The sequence below is a fragment of the Glandiceps talaboti genome, chromosome 22 (genome assembly GCF_964340395.1).
Source record: "Glandiceps talaboti chromosome 22, keGlaTala1.1, whole genome shotgun sequence".
NCBI lineage: Eukaryota > Metazoa > Hemichordata > Enteropneusta > Spengelidae > Glandiceps > Glandiceps talaboti.
In genome coordinates this window covers 14,851,894-14,875,124 of record NC_135570.1, presented here as the reverse complement: position 1 = coordinate 14,875,124, position 23,231 = coordinate 14,851,894, and the positions used below count along the sequence as shown (strand labels likewise).

The window sequence follows — 23,231 nt, the reverse complement described above, 5'->3', positions numbered from 1 at the left end:
AGATTAGAACTAGAAAATGCATTTTGGTCAAAACTTGTCACAACAGATCTGTTACATAATTGAAGACTTAATTGAAGACTAACAGTTCTCTCAACATTTTCAAATTTAGTTTTGGAAAATTTACCAAACTGCACCGCATTTTAAAATTTTACAAATATTGTATGTGCCACATGCCTGTCCGACGAGTCCAAAATTTTGTTGAAATTCTTTGAAAAGTTTGATATATCACGATAACCAGTGGGTGGATGAACAGACAGTTTGTAGTTTCTTACCTCCAATGCAACAAAATGTGGGTGAAATTCTCGGACAAGTTCGAAATCAAGAATACAAGTAAGTGACAGTTTGTAGTTTCTTACCTCCAATGCATCCTGCGTATCGTCCACGACATAGATCCTTATACTGTAGTCTATGAGGGATCTCATTGGTTGAGCAAATGCAGCTAATTTCAGTATTTTGCTAGCTTCTTTACCAGGTCTGGACTGACCAACAAGAGCAAGCTTAGAAAACCGTTCCACCATGAGGAAAGTTTGCGATTGGTCCATCTGGCAGTAGAGTGGAGTATTAATGGTTTCTTGTCCTAGGGTCACAATTTTCTAGAAGGAAAAGAACAATAAGATTTAAAAGATGCACAATATTTGTTCAATTTTGGGAAAAACAGCTAAAAAAAAAAGGAGTGTTCGCTGGAAGACTGTCTATCTTTCTTTTGTTCTGGACCAACTTTTCTACATCTCTGCCAGACAACTGTTTTGACATCTAAATTTAAATCCTTATTGGCCTATTACAACGATAAAAGGCATTTGTTCTATGAATAGGATGTTTCAGACTGCAAACAGGAAATTGAGAATACAGCGCCCTCACTCAAATTGGGGGTATCGTCACCTCATAGTACCATTTCTTAACAGCTTTGTCCCTTGGTATTCTGTAGAAGTGTAAATCAGGGATGTTTTTTGTATAGTTCAGACATCGACGAAAGCAGCAGTGCTCTATGATTAACTGAGTAACCTATACCATGTGTACCCCCAAGGTACACACAGACAGGAAGTAGAGCGCCACCATGGCAAATTTTGGAAAGGCCTATTTCCCACAACACTGGGGCGTGGGGTGGGGGATGGGGTGGGGTATTAATGATGAAACAAAGTCGATTGATCCTACCTCCCATCTTGGTGTTTCCTCTGGATGTGTATCACTACCATATATGGAATACAGCCATTCTTCATCATCCAGCTTTGCACAGTGAGGCAGTTGAATAATAACAGGTTTCTTGAAAACCAAATTGCGTGGTCCACACATGACGACGGGACTGAGAACAGTTTGTTTGGGACCGATTCTAGGTCTGTCCTTCTCCTCTCGGCAGACTGCTATGTAAATTTCTTCTGTTTGTGCCTTGAGTAGAGCGCCCTCTGCAATCAGTATGCTGACACCTGTGTGCGATGAAACACCAAGTTTTATGTTAGTCTGACTAACTGGTACTTGTTGTCATGGTCCATCATGCTAAAATATATGCCAAATATGACATGGAAACATTTGAACTGCAATGTACAGATAGTAATGGTACTATGGGGATACTGTACTCAGCAGTATTGAAAATAGATGTATCTGAAAACGGTAACAGATAGGGGGTTACTTTATCGGTACAGTTAATATCTGTAAAATATCCATATGGTATCCACTTATCATTGGCACGCTTAATATCCATACAGCATCAATACAGTATCCATAGATTTCCCCTACATTGTGTCATACTGAGGTGATGTTTTTTTTGTTTTTTTTTTAATTTTTTTTTAAATTTAATTTAATTTTATTTATTTATTTATTTATTTTTTTTTTTTTTTTGGGGGGGGGGGAATACTCAACTCAAAAGAAAGCTACAAAAACCCCCTTGCTTTGCATTTCAAGACCAATGGGTAGGACTACCAAATGCACAAAAATGTAGGTCTCCATAAGGAGGGCTATAGTAATTATTCTAAAGCCCATTTCTGCATTTTCCATATTCACAATCTCTGACCTAGGCGGGATGATAATGTGTTATCGAAACATGTCTATAACACAGATTCAAACCCAATTGATAGACCCCCTAGACTGTCCCTGGCCTTCACTCTTCTCCTACAGAACGTTTGCTAGAGAGTCTGTCTACTGTTCTACTTACCTGTGTCTGGGACGGTCAATCTACCTCCACGATGTCCCATCATGCCCCAAGCAATGCAATGTGGGTCTACATTTGTAGGTAAAGCAGTGCTGGCTACTGAGCACATAGAGTTTGCAATATTATCCGAGTCATACATTGATATGGGTCTGGAATCACCACTGTCCGACAAACTTTTAAAAGTTCCAAAACTCTTCTCTGAGTTGTACTCATCCTCAGTCTCTGGGATATGTTTGACTGATTGGTCCGTTGAGGACCCAACTAAATCAGTTTCCCGTATGTTGTCCAGTTTTTCCTTCAGTATTTTTTCATCAAGTGGTAGTGTCTTAAAATCTTTAACTGGCGACGGTATCGGTGAATAACACGACGACACCATTGAAGATCGCGGTGATAACTGAGTGGGCGTAACTGATGAACAATGCAGGCAGGAGACCGGTTGTATAGTCTCGTACTTGTTTTCGCTACTAGGCGTTGTAACCGACGGAGTGTACGTATCTGAAAATTTACAAGGTACACTGTACATGGGAGGACTTGTCATCAACAATTTGTTGTTGCAGTCGAGAGGCAGTGGTGGTAGCATTATATTGTGGTTCCTGATGGCACATGTAGATTGCGTCACGTCTGGTTGCACCGACAGCACGGCCATTTGTGCGTTATCTGCGATAACAAGAGAGTAAAATATTAGTATTACATTGTATTTTGGATAAAACAAAAACACAAAATACGACGATCTAAAAATTACAGACACACAATACAAATCACCAATACTTGATACAGAAGTCCAATTTTATGTAACAATCATGAAATGAAACAGAACAGACACTAAAAAAGAAATTATTATATTCTATAATTTTCAACATCAAACAGTATAAGGACGTTTCTCTACATCACCTGTAGATGGCGCTAGACAACACCATGTTTCAGAGTGCGAGCCTTGATGAGAACACAAGTATTTACCTTGTGAACAAAATTAATCATAACACAGACACACACACAGACAGACACAAACACAGACACACATACACACACACACCAACCAATCCGGATGAATCTTGTTGCTGTTTCATGTTACCCTTGACAAATTGTTACTGTTTCATGATACCCTTTATATTTGTCAAAAAGCAAGCCAATGTGTAGTTGTATGTAGCGCATCAGTATCTACTAGTATGTAAGCTTCAGTTACTTGTATCTACTAAAAACTCTTTGACAACTCAAAAAACAAAAAATTCATTTACTGCCATGTCAACTGGATTTTTTTCTCTCACAACAATGCAATTCTACATTTTCTGTACTTAAAATGAAATATTCAAGCAAAATGTCGAATATTCTTTAAGTAGAGTTCCAATTCAGAATTTTTTTCGATAAAGCATTTGGTTTCAATAACAACATTTTAGATGGGGCACCAACAACCTTATCTCCATGAGGCTGTTGCCAGTTATGATCTCTAGTGAACCCAAAACATGACTGTTACCATAGCAACAAGGTCTGTTACCACAGCAACTCACCTTGGCCAATTTTCTGTCCTTTCAAGTTGTTCTGACCGACTCCAGATAAAGAATCTCCTGGGGAGAGAAACAAAATATTTATTCATTTTCTTCCAATTCTCTTAAGTCCAAAAATTGAAAGAAATGAACAAGACTTGATGACCTTTGGGGAAAAAAATAGTTTTTCCTATAATTTTATTGACTACTTTGATTATAATTTCAAAGATAAATCCATTATTTTTTTTATTTTTTTATTTTATTTTTATTTTTTTTTATTTTTTATTTTTTATTTTTTTTTTGGGGGGGGGGTTATTTTGAAAAACCTGATGATATGAAAATGGTCTTCCAGTACAAAACCTACTAAAGTAAAAGTCTGTACTAAGTTACTCCTTTCAGACTGTTTGAAGTACTCCCTTCTTCCCCACATTGCTGGGAAAGAGGAAAAACATGAGTGCCTCTCACCCTACCATATATGGTATCCCCCCTAGTCACATGATCTCACTCATATGAAATCCAGCTTTCCTCTTAAAATAGAAATTTGCAAGTAAGATAGGGGGTCTTTCTTTGAGGTTCAATTCTAGCCAATCACGTGGCTGAGATTGGTTTCAGCAATCCATGTACCTGCAAGTGATAGAGTGCCAAGGGGGCTCCCTAACACTCTTTAGATATGTCCATGAAGAGGGCAAGGTCTGGACACCAAAAGTTTAGAGGCCTGTCATTTCACAAGGCATGGAGCTGTGCATGAAGATGGATGGGTACTTGAATTTCTACCGACTGGCTGGGATGCCATAGAGTCGGATGGGTGACATTCTGCGACAACTTACTCTGTCAATGTCAATCAGTCCCAAAAGGGAAAAGAAAAGATTCCTTGGCATGGAATTCCATATCAGAACATGTACAAACTGCACAGAGGAAATGATATTCATGCATACTCTCCTGTGGTGGGGAAAACAGTCCCTTGAGCTGCGAGAAAACATATCCTGACAAAACGTGTGTCTTGTGTCAATGTCAGCATGGATTTTGTTGGAATTTGAGAATGAAACCGAGTAAGAGCAGAGGCTTCATGGTATGCTGAATGAACACATCAAGTTACATAGCAACCACTTGTGAAGGTACGGATGTAGCAGATATCGTAACTATGGAAAAATGCTAGTACTAACCACAAGTCATATCATATCCTTGTGGTTATAGTTCATGTCTTTGTGTCTATTTAAGGGTATTGATCACTGGATTTTACCGTGTCTTCTATTTAGCAATCACTTTGCTATCCTTGGTATGTCACATACCTATATACCTATATCTCTGGCTTTCTAATTGCCTGACATAGTCAAAGTAAAACTAATATGGTGTAATGTTGTATTTTTCTTGGCTAGTGTTCCTGTCTTTCACACAGCCTTCCTATGTACAGGTACGATATTGACATGTAATCTACCTTTAACAGAGCAGTGCCTGCATTCATACATTGTCTCTCCCCCTTCCCCCCCCCAAAAAAAACCCCAACAAAACAACCCAACATATGCGAGTTATTATCCCGAGTGAACCCCCCTCTCCCATTCATACATGTACACATAATACACACCTATAAATAGGCTGTTTTTGTTTTACTTTGTAATAAAATACATCTATATACACGTGGGTTGTTTGGTAAGACGCGCATTACCACAAAATATAAAGATCAAAAGTAGATTAATTAATCACTTTGTCTCCTCTAAAATCAAACCCACTGTTGTTTAGAGAGAAACAAAAGAAAACAACATTTTAGCCATTGAGGGCATACTTCAGTATGCACTTTGTTTGGATTAATGGGGTATTACATTGCATGTGTTGGTACTGTTGATAAACCATTCGCCAAGCCACAAGCCTATTTTTCCACTGACGTGGAATTCTGTACTTGACATTTAACAAGTTCAAGCACAAGCAAGACTAAATCGTCATGCATTTTCTGTTCATCTCATTTCATGCAAGTTCATACCAATTGTTCATCAAATTTTCACCACAAATCATCAAAATGATTGTTTTATGCTGCGTATCTTGTACCATGTGGTATACATGAGACAATCTGATTGGTTGTAGCGACAACCATCCTAATTAGCTATTCACTGATAATGCTTTTGTAGGTGAAATCCACCGTGGCATCTTAGCAATACATTGAGGCCAGTACCATAAACAGGCCTTTTGTCTAAATGATGATGTTGCTAACTGAATGGCAAGGCAATGTATTTAAACACTCTGTTGACAATCACAAAGTGAAGAAAGTGATACCACGATTCATGAATTGGGTTGTATAGGCATCGGTTAGATCTATGGAAGTCGGTGATGTATCTGGCCGTTTCCATTTTGAATTTGGGAGACAAGAAAAATTGGCTGAGTGCTGCTAAATTCAAGATGGTTGCCAACAGTCCTCTCTTATACGGAGGTAATCACCGAGGCTAATAGAAGTGTGGGTATAACACATAAAAGTGTGTGATTCCCCTCAACTGATACCCATGTTCACTATTGACTCTGGTCTGAGCTGGTTCGGAGTACGAGACCAATCGGGGTCTCCTCTCCTCTCCCACCTCGCTCTGACTCAAAAAGAGCAAAATGAACAGTTATAATACCCCTGATTATCAACAATTGGAGGGGAAAGATTCACTTTTCCAATATATCATCCTTTCAAAGATAAGCCGTCCAATTTTGGAAGCGATGCTACGGAGAAAAACACACTCAGAGATGAATGTCAGAATGACATAGCTAGAATCCCGACTGAAGTCTGATACGATAACATATCATAAACCAAGGTGTATAAGGGACAAAATGGGGATAATGCCAAAATGAGCAAATATAGTGTAGGAACGAGAAAAACTGGATTTCATATGGGTCACGTCACGTGACCTAAAGGGAAGATACCATATATGGTATCAGTGACACTCTTTTTGTTTACTCTTTCTGGCAACCTGGGGACGAAACGGTTACATCACAATCTCAAAGGAGTAGATTAGTGGGTACAGAACTCTATCATATTACAGCATGATATCACTACTAGATGCATAATTGTGAGGAAGAAAAAAAAAACAGTTGACACAGGCAGTATATGAAAGATGACCCTGACATTGATTTATGCAAAAACACAAGACTAAGAGATGAGTGAATTAGCATGAATTATTAGTATACTCTTAGTCCCTGTTATTCATTGATTACTTGGTATAATCTGTAAACAAATTGATTTCATTAGCGTAAAGAGATCTAATTGTGTGGTCAATGAAAGACTACTAATTAAACAAATTGCATCTCAGGTGGTCACTCGAATTCTATCAGAATATAGATCAGTCGTTTGCATTAGCAGTTTTTAATTCAATTAATTTGTCAATTTCCAATATCACGACAATTTGTGGTTAGGGAATTAGAATCGATAAAAACATCCATCTTTCCTGTCAGATTACGACAACTAACACACCATATTCCCTACTGATCTTAAAATAGCAGATTTATCTTCAGAATGGCTACCGCCTTTAATTCCAAATATAGACAGATATATTTCCCCTATAATTTTCCTTAGTTCAATCTTGACAAATTCAAGTAACATAAGGGGCCTTGTTACAATGCGTATGACTAGTGGCAAATTCTGTATGCCATGATGATTTTCCAGCTGAATGAAGAGAAATATTGGAGAACATAATTATGCCTTCGCAAGCTTAGTTTTTGAAAAATGAAGGAAAATAATATCCATTTTGAATATTCCGACTCACAATGCATCACAAAATGCTGACTGGCCACCATTCCTGTCTTTACTATGAAGGGGTAAAACTTGGCATGCACATAGTCTATATCCTATATATTTTCACTTTGAATGGGTACAACTTGGCATGTGCACAGTCTTTTTATATACAATTTGGTATGCATAGTATGTGCGTGTGTGTGTGTGCGTGTGTGTGTGTGTGTGCGTGTGTGCGTGCGTGCGTGTGTGTGTGTGTGTGTGTGTGTGCGTACATGCGTGAGTGCGTGTGTGTGTGTGTTTGTATAACTGTTTTGTATATGAGAAATGGCATCTAACTAAATATCTACTTCTCTTTTGTATTATCTGAATATTATTATTATTTTTCTTAAAGTACACAATTTGCTTATTTGTTTGGGTCATAACTCTCACTAATTCAAATGGCAGTTTAGTTTTCTTTTCACATTTAGGTCTGACTGGGTTATTATGGTTGTTTAGTAGCAGTCTGAAAATCTTAGCTGTGAGGTCAAAGTTCAAATATCCATGTAGTATGGTTATGTTAATATTTATCATTAGTCAGGAAGAACATAGATATTTGGGTCACAGTTCAAAGGTTATATATGTTAATTAAAAGTTCACAACTCTGGAAATTGAGGTTAAGGTTCAAATACAGTACATTTTGATATTTATCATTAGTCAGGAAGCGCTTAGATATTTGGGTCAGAGTTCAAAGGTTATATGTTAAAGTTCATAAGGTTATATGGTGTCTTTCGGTTCTTGGGGTGTGACTAGGGCACCCACAATACCTGAAGCAGAGATGTCAAAATACACACCAGCACGCCGAACTCTTCGGTGTATGAGGTACACTATAAGGACACACAGCAACATGAAGAAGACACAGGCTGCAATCAATCCTACGTACAGATCAATGCCATCACCAGAATCTTTCTTGGCTACAAAGAAAAAAAAATGCATATGTTACAATGTTGCCATTGAATTGGATTTAAATCATATTGTGCAGTATTGAATTTCAACCAATGGGATATGGGATATGCGAGGTTTCTACCTGTGAGGTGTGGGGTTTCAACCAATGGGGTGTGATGTGGGGTTTCTACCTGTGAGGTGTGGGGTTTCAACCAATGGGGTGTGATGTGGGGTTTCTACCTGTGGTGTGTGGGGTTTCAACCAATGGGGTGTTAGGTGGGGTTTCTACCTGTGGGGTGTGGGGCTTCAACCAATGGGGTGTGATGTGGGGCTTCAACCAATGGAGTGTGATGTGGGGTTTCTACCTGTGGGGTGTGATGTGGGGTTTCTACCTGTGAGGTGTGGGGTTTCAACCAATGGAATGTGATGTGGGGTTTCTACCTGTGGGGTGTGATGTGGGGTTTCAACCAATGGAGTGCAATGTAGGGTTTTTCTACCAGTAGGGTGTGGGGTTTCTACCTGTGGGTAAGGGGGGGATTAAATCCATGCAGTATTGCGTGAAAAATTTGAAGCATAAGTCACGTACAACAGTTTTTACATGAGTCACAGATATCCTAAAGGCCAGTACACAATTCCTGAGCTTGATCTTTGTGGAATTTTTTTGTAATCTCAAATGATGTGATTTAAAGTGTGGGTTTTCAAAAAAACCAGGAACTATGTATGCTGCTTTCCTTAACGACCACATAAAAATACAAAATATGGAACAGATGACTAACATTTACAAATTTGTATGATTCTATCTTAAAAACAGCCACAATGTCACAGAGAAAAATCAGATAACTGACAGCCATATACTTCAGTAAAAATTATGTACAAAAAAAAATCATTTGCCAAATGATGAAATCTCAAAATATGCTCGAGGAAAACAAATAGTAAATTAAAGTCAATTAAGGGATATTGTACACCTCGTTAACTCCAGAAATTAAGCACCATTATTTGGTACAATTATTTGGAAATGAACACTTTAAATTGAGATTTTTGGAGCAGTTTTCTCTTTTCCTGATTGAGAGCTGTATAGCATACACATAACTTGTGTGTTCAGCTCCTCTGTGTCGTTTTTGTTGAACTGTAAAATTACACTGCGTAGCAACCGCTTGAGAGCTTGTAATTTGGGCTTTATTAAATGTCACAATGGCTCTGGTTCTAATCGCCATCCAGTATGACAAGCTGTCAATTCAATCCTTTCACAGATTACGACAAAATGCTTTTTCCCTGTGATGGCCAAACCATGGGGAAACATATCAACATGACAGAGACATAAAGCCCTAAAAGCAAATACTAGTCATCTGTTGCACACACATTTACGGCTTTATTGTGTCCATCAGTCCGTATTTATTTACAGGAAACAAGTATCACATGACCCATAGACCTACCCTCAGGCTCCGACATATCGCTTTCTTGTTCTTTCGCACTTGAAATTTCTACATTCGTATCTGAAAGAAAAAAATTGTTGAAGAAATTACTTGATGATTCCTGTATGAATTTATACCGTACAAGGGATATATTAGTGACTGATTGCGAGTAGAATTGATGAATAAAATGCTCTCGTTACCATTCTAATTATGCCCTCAATTCTCACTAATCACATCAGAAATTACATAAACTACTAATATCTGATGCTGAACAATAGGCAATCTTTATGCCAGACATGTTCTACCCCTGGGTGAAGGGAAATAGCAGGTGTTATTACCACTGTCAGAAAATTAGTTTTCACTTTTAGCGGGCTTGGTTAATGAAATCTAATATCTTAATTTCTAATTTTAACAATTCGTCAGCACCCTACTGTTAATCAGAGTCTCAAATTTCATTACCTTGTTGCATTAAAACGTTTAAATGTTCTGATTTGTCGTTTTAATGACAGCAGAATCAAATGCCTAAGGCTTAATCACTTTCGATGACAGTGTCTTTTTTTTAGCCACCGGACACACACTTTCTATCAAAAATTTTATCTTTTACAATTTTTTTTTTCACATCGTGTTAGTTTTAGACTTGTTTCATTTATTCAAGAACGAACTATAAAACACAATTTTCACGCTAAAATTCATCCAAAAGATAACTATTTTCAGACATAATTATTCTAACAGGATTGCATGCTTCAAAATAATTTTCTAAACTAACATCTTGTTCAGAAAGATCCAATTTTTTACAGAACTGCATTAAATGCATCAAAACCATTTTAAAACTAACTTGTTCAAAAAAGACGTGCGACATGTTTCAGAACAAGGTTATAAAACAGACGAAAATCTAATTTTTCACAACACTGCATGCTTCCAGAACTATTTTTGTAAATTACATTTTTTTTGTCAAAAAAAGATCCAAATTATTCACTACATTGTATGCTTCAGAGCTATTTTCCAGGTAAAAATTGGGCAGAAAAAACATCAATCAACATGTCAGTTACGTAGTCAGTCAATAATTACAAGTTAATGTGCTGATGAAGATAGACATACTTGGCAAATTACAGAAAATGAATACAAGAAAGGGGATTTAGGTGACGAGACAACCTGTAAAATGAACTCTGGTTTTTAGTTGCATGTACTTGATATTTAGGAAATCACACTCTGTGCTGCAATTGACATTTAGTATTACCAGTGAAAGCCGGGGCAATTGCTCTAAGCGAGATACCCTCCTACGAACAATTTCACCTGCCATACCTAATTACGATTGATATCAGTTAAGTATTTATACTCAAAAATACACAATATAATTCAATAAAAAGGGAGAATCTAATCCATTATTCAATGAAATCAAACACCAATATTCAGCAGACATTTTACAGAAGGTTGTCAAAGGGGTTTATCAAATCACCAATGTTACCGTGCCGATAATCCGCCGGGTCAAAGGTCAACAATTGCAAATTTGATAACTTATATTGTTCACCAAACACATAAGGAGATGCATTCTTTTTACAGTTTTGTGGCTGATTTCCAATGAAATGAAATTTCCTGCGAATGTCTGTACTGAGATTGCGATGATTAAAAGTGTGCACTGTGACATGATTTCTCACTTTATTCCTATTTGTAGAAAAGTGTTGTCATTTACTGGTGCCACTATTCTCTTGACTTCATCCAGACAGGAAGTTGGGTCAACTGTCTGCTTTCTCATCACTTACTGAATCATCGTTATATCCTTCATTATCCTCTAATAACTTTCTCGACAACGGCACGACACTACTAAAAGTACTATCTTACCAAACCTGCATTCCTCCACTGAAATAGTCGCAAACTTTTTCAATTTCTACCAAAATCATCATTACGCCATTCATTATTTTGTGATTTCTCACCTCCAATGCTACTAAATGTTCTATCTTACCAAATCTGTACTTCTCCACTAAAATAATCTTTTGCTATCCATGACATCTCAAGATGATTCAATACCATGGGAAGTATCTAAACTACTAAAAATCGTAGCAAACTTTTTCAATTTTTTACCAAATATTTACAAAATGTACTCGATAAAATGATTAATTCCTATAGACCAATCAGAACGCACATTTTTTACCTTGATAATTCAGCCTACCCAACAAAATTGAAACAGAGAGTTTCATGAATTATCACCAAACGACAAGATCTCTTCTTGTAGGAAAAATCAGAATTGCAACTTTCCCAGCTAACGTATGATTTTATAACTAATGTATAATAATGTATACAATATGTACATTCCCTACTACAGTAGTAGAGACAGAGAGTATCGTAATATGAAGTCAGAATTTTCCTTTCTCTGATTATCAAAAAATATCAGTTAAAAAACTTACTTAGTGCCACTTTAAGTTTACAGTGTTCACCAGTACAGTTCTTGGTTTCCATGTCAACGCCTCGACACCGTCTCCCAGCATTCAATGGTCTAGGGTTGGTGCAAGTACGGCTGCGTATATGGTTACATTCTGGACTGCATAATGACCACTCGCCCCAATTTGTCCACCCACCATCCACTGCAAGATAACAAAAAGATGAGCTTAAAAACAGGCATTAAACTGAAAATAATGTGCAAGAATTTTGTTACTACTACCAGTGTTTTCACCAAGGTTGGGTAACATCGGTAATAGCTGGGGAGAGTGGGGAGGGAACCTGGTAAAAATTTGCATAGATATCCCTACTTTCTACCATAATTTTGGTTGAAAGCCCAGGTAAAACAAACGAGGACCAGGTAGATTTTACCTACTTTAACCACACTACACAAAAAAGTGACTATATTCCAAGTGTACAATGAATTACATATCTGAGCACCACTAGATGTCAGCTAAATTTTACTTAAAACATGGTTCAATTCACAAAATATTTTTTAGTTTATCGTTACTTTTTTTCAAAATAACACCGTCTTTAATACATTTGACTCAGTAACAACATCGTCAAGAGACCTTTTCATTACACAGTGCCCTCTGGTGACAACCTAATCGTAAGAGACTTAATTCCCCCTGCAGTGACTGTACAGTATGTTACCAGTTCTAAAGAGACATTTCCTGTACACAGTGCCCTCTGGTGACAGAAAAATTGTAACAAACTAAATTCCCCATCATTATCCCCTGCAGTGACTCTATGACACAATTCCAAAGAGACCTTTTCATTATACAATGCCCTCTACCGATCATCAAAAGACCTTTCTGTTACACGGAACTATTTTTCCATCTGACAAAATACACATGAATGATAAATTAAACAAAATTATTTGAAAAATGATGGCATTACGTTATGTATGTAGTCATTGTTTGATATTAAAATGTGTAATGTATACACTGAATACTAAAAAGAAACAAAGTACAACCCATAACACCAAAGTAAGCATTTTCTGCATGTACCACAATCGTTTATAGCATCCATATCAAGTACAACCCATAACACCAAAGTAAGCATTTTCTGCATGTACCACAATCGTTTATAGCATCCATATCATGTACAACCCATAACACCAAAGTAAAGCATTTTCTGCATGTACCACAATCATTTATAGCATCCATATCAAGTACAACCCATAACACCAAAGTAAAGCATTTTCTGCATGTACCACAATCGTTTATAGCATCCATATCAAGTACAACCCATAACACCAAAGTAAAGCATTTTCTATATGTACCACAATCATTTATAACATCCATATCTAGTACAACCCATAACATCAAAGTAAAGCATTTTCTGCATGTACCACAATCATTTATAGCATCCATATCAAGTACAACCCATAACACCAAAGTAAAGCATTTTCTATATGTATCACAATCGTTTATAGCATCCATATCAAGTACAACCCATAACACCAAAGTAAAGAGTTTTCTGTATGTACCACAATCATTTATAGCTTCCATATCAAGTGTAAAAGTATACTGTTTCATTTGCTAATTGACCACATTAGAAAGGTCACATGCTAGGCTTGTACATAAACTAATTGAAATAGTGTACTTTTACACTTGATATGAATGCCATAAATGAATGTAGCAGATAGAGAAAGTGCTTTACTTCAGTGTTAATACTTGTTGTAATTACCATACTGGTATACTTTATACCTGAGATTCAGTGTTGAAGACATTTCCTAATTTTTATGTCTGGAGTTACGAAAAAAACAAGTCACCATATTTCTTAGTTTTAATTTGCTAATGTAACATATAAATGACCGTTTGATTGGAGCTGGAGGGTTTTGGATTTGGCCGATTAGCACTTATACTGAAAGACTGCTATGTTTAACTTTTAATTTGATTGATCATGAAAAACGAATGAATGGTTGTTGAGTCATACTATGTCTTGGCCTTTTCTTTCATTGTATCACTTTTCTCAGCAAGTAGAGTACAAATGATGAATGATAGTTACATAGTGAGTTTCACGTGTGAAACAAAAAAAGGAATTTTTCTGAACTCTGTCAGCACTGTCAATGTTGCTACTGCAATGAATATCAGATGTCAGAGAAGATGACATGCCCAGTCAAAACCATGACAGCATTTGATGAATTTTAATTTCCTTTCCCCCCTACGTCATCATTTCTCTCTTCGTCCTTCTCCGCAGGGCATCCATCTCTACTTTATCTCTCATCTCTCTCAAGTAGCTATGCTTTGTCACCTGCCCTTCCAGTTGAAATGAGAAATATCACCTTTTGCTGGTAATATTCCCTGAATTAGCAGATTATTACACATCATTAACCGTGGTAACAGCCCTTGATGGACAGGATGGGGAAAATTACTGGTATCTAAGGGACTGATAGCAAGGAATCGTAGTAATCAAACCTACAGAAAATACCACTCTGGATGTTAAATGGTGTTATCTGGAATACTTTTCACTGTTTACTGAGATGCAACTTACGCATGATTAATCTCGTGCCGATTAAACAAAACGACGATAGACTCGCACAACATTAGTTATTTTATCCATCGACACATTCTGATAGTCTATATTCAAAAATGAACATTAAGATCAAGACAGGCAAAATACATCAAAACTAAATTTCACCAGGGTTTTAAAACTTAATTGGCCTACTAGTATTAACCTCAAATGGTTTTATTTTATCTGTAAATATTCTCCACATCACACACACTTTTAGGACATCTCGTAAATTTTTGCAATAGACTAGTGAATTTCTTTAGGGTGTACGGATTTGATAGCCAATACAATAAAAATGCTCAAAACCGTAACCTCGTACGTTTCTCTTATAGATATTTGATTGCATTTCTGGGGTACCTGTATGTACTTAAAAATACCGCCAATGGCGTTGTAGCACAACAGTACAGTTTTCAAAAATGTTTATCCATATGCTAGTCCATGCTAACAATAGGTGTTCATTTGCTGAATCCAGTTGCCTATCCAACCATGTTGCTATTTTTGCGATATATGCAATCATTTGGCTGTTGCTATGGGCATAGTCATGTTGCTAGATATATTTGATTTTTTTTCTTAACTTTAACTAAGATTGCATTGGAGATTTCTTGTACATGTACAAATAAACAGTAACGGTTAAAATCGTTTATTTCGAAGGTATATTTCACTTTAAGCTAATTCCTGTATTTGACTTTTTGCCAGCAAATAATTACAGAGATTTGTTGTAATTATCTCTAGTAGCTGTTTACGCAGCCAGATAATTTGGAGAATTAGTCGTCTAATTCATTAAACTCCTCACTCAATGATATAAAATCCATAAATATACATAACATCATTGACAGTATCTCTTTAACTTAAGGGACGATCGTACGATGTTCACACAAGCTCAATAAACAAACTTCGTTTGTTCGTTTAGGACAAAGACTCCTCCCCCTCTTGATAAATGAACGTTCACAAGTGCAACAAAAACATTATTGTATCTCTCTCACATAATCATGGTGTCGTTGCAATGTTTTCCATTTTCTATTTTTGTGTCAAATTATACAGTGACCATACCAAATTGGCAGCTTCCGGTAACATTTTTCTTTTACGCAATACACATGTATTTTGTATCATACCTTTTTTCATCTTCCATTTTTTGTATCAAATTAATCTGTGTCCGTACAAAATTATCAGTTTTCGTTTAACACATTTCTTTTACACAAAATACATGTATTTTGCAATATTTGTATAAAGTCAATATCATATCCAACATATCTACAAAATTACCAGCTTTTTGTTCATTTTTTTCGTTACGCAACACATGTTGTTCTGGCGTCCAAACCCACGTCATCAACTCGCAGTTCGTAGAAATCGTCTCCAAATATGGCAACAATCGCAGGAAGGCTATCCACTTATTAGCAGGGTGGAGAGAAAACAACCCACTTCACAGTGAGCTTGGTTTTAACAATACCACTAATTGACAGTTATCATATACATAGGCATACTTTCAATAGTAATCACCAGATTCAAGTTTTTAAAATTCTATCTGTGTAATGACTTTGACTGCAGCATTCACGCTTCTCAATAATCAGAGAAATAATACAACATAGGTGAATGACCCTTTTAATATTTCTTCCCCTTTCCATAATGACAACCGTTCCAAAACACTTTAAAACTGGTTCCCTTAGAAACCATTTCCTTTTCTACAATGAATATTTCTATTAACTTTACTCTCACAAATGATATTTTTCAATTGTAATGAGTTTTTTTTCACTTGACAAAAACCAATATCGAACAAAGACTGTAGATTGACAGAATTGCAGTGATGAAGTATATACCCCGGTTGCTGTGGCAACTGATCTTTTGCATCACCCTGAGCTCTTGGAGGAGCAATTAGTGAGCTTCAAATAGAGGTGTGGACAATTATTGGAGCAGTAATGACTCCTGGGGCTACACTTAACATTTCTCACGTGGCAAAATACACTTCATTTCCTGGTGTACAGATAAACAGGATAATAACAACAATCACAATACATCGTATCTGGTTTTAAGTATCGGTACTAAGCTCTACTCAGAGTTTGGGTTTGAAAGTACAAATATATTAGCTCCACTCAGGATTTCGGTTTGAAAGTACAGCTAATAGTTTCACTCAGATTTCCCCTCTGTTACTGCATTTCCACCAATATTATGCTACGAAGTATGCTATATGTAAGTTTTACCAGATCCCCCCCCCCCCTCTGTTCCCAGGGTTACCCATCAAAAGTAAATTGTGGAAATATGTTCAATATTTTACCAGATTTTGCCCCGCACTCTTTACCACAACTCCCCACCAAAAAGTAGTACACTATATTAAAATCTATGCAAATATAATAAGAATACCTCCCCCTCCCCCCCATTTCTAGTATTCCTCAGAGCTTACCAAATACACAGTATATTGTTACCTGTAACAACACAATCACATAATAGTACACATAATAATCATAACTGTACAAAATCAAATACTTGGTTCAATTCTTTATCAGAATTTCCCGATATCTCAAACTTTACAAATATTTGATGAAAACACTGCGTGTATCACTAACTGCTTCACTTTCGATACCAATTAAGACATAAATACTTGTATGCACATAATGATTTCATTTCAAAAGAGGAGCACTCTCGGAGTAGGCAGATTTATTGGCAAACATTAATTATGAAATAAATAAAATTACACGCTAATATATCTATATCTATAGATAGAATTCATAAAGTAGAATTGTCAATGTTTGATAGTGATCATATTCCCATAATTCAAAGATGAATAATTCTCAAATTTCATACCTTCACTGAGTACACTAAAACCTGTGAAATTATACAATACAATAAAGGAACATAGCTCCTCAAGTCTCATGGGCATTATCGTGTGTGAAAATCCACCAAAATATTCCAATATTTTGTCACTGGTCGTCATTTAGGATACGGACCCCCTTAGGGATGTCCACTGCGATATCTTTGTATCTATCTATAGGACTTTATCTTTGTGTGTGAATCCCCCTGGGGTTTCTGCGTGAGTTGATTGTTGGGCTTGGTCACTTGGGAGTTACAATATCTGTATGATTGAAATTTAGCTTTAGGTATACCAGGGGGTGCTTAACGCTATCAAAACTCAGCCTTGGTGCACATGGGGTATGCTATATGTGTGACTCAAACCTAGCCTTGGGTGTACCAAGGGGTACCTATCTATGTGACTCAAAGTTTGCATTGGGTCTACCTAGCTTGGCGGTGCTTCTATATGTGATTATGCTCTTTTACTGGTCTCTCTGTAGGTGTCTACTGTGATGTGCATTATTTGTTTGTTTTCGCTATGTCTCCGAGTGTCTGCCGAAGTGTAGTCTATTTGGGGTTTGACCTGGGTCTGTGTGGGTGTCTGCTGTGTTGTATTTTATGGGGGGGGGGGGGGGGGTCGGGATCTTTATGGGTGTCTGCCAAGTTGTATTTTCTTTGGCTTTGACCTGGGTCTGTGTGATCTACCAGTATGTTGTTTGGTATTTACTCTGCAGAGTGTCTGTGATTTGGTTTATGTCCTGGGTTTGTGTCAGTGTGTACATATATATCAATGTTTTACACTACCTGGACAAAGCAGGGTGCAGGGTGATGTCTGCGTGGGAGGTCCTGGACACGGCGCCCCTGTATTCAATGGTGCTGGATTGGTACAAGTTCTGGTTCTCCTCTTAGAGCCTTTACCACATTTACTGTCACATTCAGTCCAGGTACTCCAAGTAGACCAAGCTCCATTCACTGATAATCACACATCAAAAAATTCACGTTAGATCAATAAATACATCATGCTTTTTTCTTTTTTTTTAATTTTGAACTAAAAAATTACTTTCTTACATTTTTTGTTTGTTGTTGCTTTGTTTGTGTTATTTTTTAAATATCTTCTTTTCGTGGTGGGGGTGGGGGTGTTAACTTTGCTATACACATTAACTTTATAGCAGTACCATTTTCTCTCCTACTAGCAATATTTACTGCCACACAGTCTCAGCTAGCCAAAACTGTCTTGACATTTAACTTGGCGGTATCACTTTTTCTCCTACTAGCAATATTAACTTCCATACATGTATAATTTCCAGTATCAGCTAGCCTAGCATGACTGATTATTAACTAAACTTACCATAGACATTTAACTTGGCGGTATCACTTTTTCTCCTACTAGCAATATTAACTGCAACACATGTATAATTTCCAGTATCAGCTAGCCTAGCTTGACTGATGATTAAACTTCCATCAATTGTGATCAAGAAATTAGAATCTTCCTCCACGTTTATCGGATTTCCATCTTTTTCCCAGTATACCGTGGGTTCAGGATTCCCTTCCGGAGGCCGACACATCATCTGGAATGAGCTGTCTGTTTCAACATTGCCACCTAATGGCTCTCTCTCAAACTGTTTACGAAGAACTGTTGAAGAAAAATACACATTAGTTTCAAATTGGTAGGCTGGACTTGAAATAGTCTGGAAATGGACCTGAATGTCAATTTTTTATCGCTCTGCCAGACAACTCTTTTTTCTCACCTAGACTTTAATTCTGTTTAATCACCTTTGGATCATTCTGTCAGATCCACTTTAGACACTGAAGACCTACAAATGACTTATTTAAAAACATGTCTTTTTAACAATTATTACCTTTGGCCACCGGCCCATAGCAAAGAAAATGACACATATCGAATAAATAAATAAATCAGTCACTCGAATGAAAAACTTAGCAACTGCAGATCCCCGAGACAGCTTTCTCCCTCAATACAAATGCTTGGTAGACAAATTTTGCCAGGTTACATGTAATTTTAACATCTCTACTTGAAAAAGATTTACCAAAGACTTAGATTTGGATGTCGAAATGCTCACGGTGGTAGTAATTTTTCCCTATGACTTTGATAAAGTAAGCATTCAAAAAGAAAATGAAACTCGTCCTCTACAGAACAAGACTCGCATTGTTTTTTTTTTCAATGGAAGAAGAGAATTTGTGTATTGACTACAGAATTATATTGGGTACTTACAAGAAAGTCTGATAACAGCAATTCTACTTTTAATGGAACCTCCCCCACTCCAGGCAACACATTGACACCAATACTCATCATCTCCAAAATATGATTCGATTTTGTCACGAGTTAATTCTGGAAAAAAAATCAACATCATGATAATTATTATGATAAATATCATTATTATTGTTATTATCGCCAAATCAATTATCATGTTAATTATCATTGTTGACATCAATATCAACACAATGGTCATTGTAGTACTGGTCACTGTCACACTCCATCATCATCATCATCATCACTGTTTCCACCACCACAACCAACACCATCATCATCATAGACATCATCACCATCATTGTTGTCATCGCTGGTGTCTCATCGTCTTCATCTTCATCATCATCATCATCATCATCATTATCATCATATCATATAATTATCACCATCATCATTATCATCATCATTATCATCATCATCATCATCATCATCATCATATCATATCATATCATATAATTATCACCATCATCACCATCACCACCACTACCACCACCATCACAATCATCACCACCACCACCACCACCACCACCACCACCACCACCACCACATCAGCTACAATCACCATAACTAATAGTATCTTACCAATAGAAGTATGTTTCTGTACATTGCCCTGTTCATCCAGGGTTTCTTGGTGAATATGGTCTTTTGGTCTGACCCAGTCTGAATTACATCTGAAATAGATGTGTAGTGCTGGTGCTGCTATACAGGTCAACATCACTGGATTATTTTTAACAATAAAGGCATCCTCTGGTTCCTGACTAAACACGGGTAGCGGGATACTAGCATCAGCTGGCCCATCCATGTCAACTATAATAAAACACACAGAGACAACTTGTAAATAAATGATTCTAGAGATTTCTGTTCTTAAACTACAAAATATTTTGATCCATTTAATTATCAAATGTACAAATACTAGACAACAAATATCCTTACAATGCTATGTATATGAGTCAGATATGAAACACAAACTGGGTATTTTGACTTAAGCATACCAGAGTAATATTTGCAGGAACGATTACAAACTAATGCACCACACCACACTGCACAACACAACACCACACCACACCACACCACACCACACCACACCAGTTAGAACATCAATTCAAAACACATGTATGTACACGTGCACATACACATACATGCTAATGAACACACGCACACGCACACACACACACACACACACACACACACACACACACACACACACACACACACACACACACAGTCTTGTTGTATGTCTTTCTCAGAAGTTTCGATAACCTGTCGCCACAGAAAGGAATTTATTCTTATACAATTTTCATACATTTGATCAGATTTTAAACCTAGGTACAACACTAAGGAACTCACTAATATTTGACTTTCTGGGGTTAAATACTTCTGAAAATGCCCATCTGTTAGTTAACCCAATCCATCAACCCCAATATCTTTTGTTCAAGTGTCCTATGACTACTTCCATCAACTGAGGGCGCCCTTCATAAACCACTACATACATGTACATGTGTGGCTGGATATCAATGACCATAAACAGAAGCCTTTAGATCATGATTTAAGAGAATGTCTCCTCTAAGTGTTTGAACATATACAGTGACCACGACCTCAGAGCAAATGTTACAAAAACTGACTAGGGTTTTGACACTTTTATAGGACAACACAAACCAGATAGAAACATAGAATGGCGATAAGAAAGGCACCCTTTTCTGTTAATACTCCAGTGATTTGGGCGAGATTACTTGAAGAGTAAAGTAGGAACAGAACTGCATGACTGCAGTAAAGTTGATTTGTGTACATCAGGCCTGATCACGATTCTGATCGCTTGGGACTGAAATGGCTATATCATGTCTTGAGAGGATTTCGGAAGTGTAAGAAATGTACAGGCTGAAATACACAACTGTATGTATATTTCTAGTAAAACGGTCAACCGGTCTCAAAGCACAGCTTTTCAATCTCACCACAAATTTGTGTTTTGCATTCAATTTGATTGTAATTACTCTCCATAGCTAACTTTTAGCTGTCTTCTCCCACCGGCTACGAAACCCATAGATCTTTACAGGGGATGAAATTCGTTGGATAATTCTCATTAACACTAATAACAGCTACAATCTCTGTAGGCTGTGACCCTTATTTTCAAGAGGTCATACCATTTTTGTGCCACAGAAACACAAACTGCTATAACAGTTGGATCACCTCAGGGCAAAACTCCTCAATGGTCTTGCTTAGATCATACCAGATTTCTTAAACTTACAACCCCCCTAAACGCTATATCACATTGAAATTTGTGATCTGTGATTGACCTATTTAGGACTGGATACATTAAAATGCTGGTACCATAATTACATCTCCTATCATAACAGCTGTATCAGTTGAACCACACTAAATACATATTGAAAGGCATGGAACATAACACTGAGCATTCTTACTACCCCCTCCCCACCCTCCAGGGGAAATTCCACCTGTTATTTGATATTTTCATCCGATAATTTTTATCAAATTTGACAAGGACAGAAATATTTCAAGTTCATTTGCACGTCTTTTAGCAACAAAAAAACCCCCATATATCATGGTTTAGTAATACGTTCTGTTTACTCAAAAAAAGGTATGAATATTTAGCTCAACAGTCCAAGTAATTTTTCATTAATCCTACAAATCTATACTGAGAAACTTCACTAAAAATTGTATATTTTAAGTAAACCCTTGCCAAGCCACAGTCATTTTGGACTAATCGACAGTAATTAACTCTCAAATATACATGACTATGAGAAATTTCACACATTCATACTTTTTTGCATTTTTAGGGGGGGGGGGGGGAATATGTATGCTTCAGGAGCACTTGTATGTTCTCCACATCAAACAATTTCAAATCTATTTCTGGCATTAATTTTTGCCAAGTTGTGCACTGACATTGATAAATAGCACCAGAAAACTAACTGTTTGATAATTGGCAGATAGGAGAGTGGTGTCTGGCCATAAGTACCCACATGCATGTAAATGTTGAATTAGCTTTCAAATTTGGAGAACTTGTGTTCAGCCATTTTGAAGTAGGCACTCCACGTTAGGAGTAGTAGTGGAGGATATTAATGCCTCTCTGTTTTCTCCCACATTCTTGGTGAGAATGTAAAGCCACGTATTTAATTTCAAACCCCTTCTCCAAAGTCTCCTTCAACAATGGCATTTTCTTTTACGCTGGGCTGACTTTTGGAGTTGGCTTTTCAGTCCGTTTGTTTATGCTTCATTGCCCGTTCTGCATGGCCAATGTCCTGATAGCCTTTTATCCAAACAACACTATCCACGATCCAACATTTTTCACTGAAATTTGACTAATGACTGGCCACAAAACACTGCAGCCGTGTTCCAGTGTTACTTTGAAGTTGCCACTTGAAAATGGCACCAACACCAACTTCGTTTTTAATTCTTTTTAACGAAAATGACATAATTGGTCTGCAGCGATTCAGACCACAGCCGTTGCTGTATTATTTCAGTTACGTTTGTCCGTTTGTCTCTTGTTAATTACATAATGATTGGCAGCTGCAATCTGTAATTTAAACTGTCAATCAATTTGGCTAATTGTTTACAGCCTTGC

General features: G+C 37.0%; 1 protein-coding gene across 1 annotated transcript in view; it reads right to left on the bottom strand.

Annotated features, from left to right (window-relative positions):
- LOC144452133 (netrin receptor UNC5C-like) overlaps window positions 1–23,231 on the bottom strand; it is a 98,750-nt gene that overhangs the window by 3,177 nt on the left and 72,342 nt on the right. The window contains exons 2-12 of the mRNA XM_078143162.1: window positions 20,237–20,461; window positions 19,619–19,735; window positions 18,737–19,021; window positions 18,193–18,360; window positions 12,060–12,236; window positions 9,679–9,738; window positions 8,128–8,274; window positions 3,649–3,705; window positions 2,147–2,800; window positions 1,153–1,421; window positions 357–593 (exon numbers count right to left, since the gene is read on the bottom strand). Coding sequence (XP_077999288.1) covers window positions 357–593; window positions 1,153–1,421; window positions 2,147–2,800; window positions 3,649–3,705; window positions 8,128–8,274; window positions 9,679–9,738; window positions 12,060–12,236; window positions 18,193–18,360; window positions 18,737–19,021; window positions 19,619–19,735; window positions 20,237–20,461 — 2,396 coding nt within the window. The remainder of the gene's footprint in view (window positions 1–356; window positions 594–1,152; window positions 1,422–2,146; window positions 2,801–3,648; window positions 3,706–8,127; window positions 8,275–9,678; window positions 9,739–12,059; window positions 12,237–18,192; window positions 18,361–18,736; window positions 19,022–19,618; window positions 19,736–20,236; window positions 20,462–23,231) is intronic.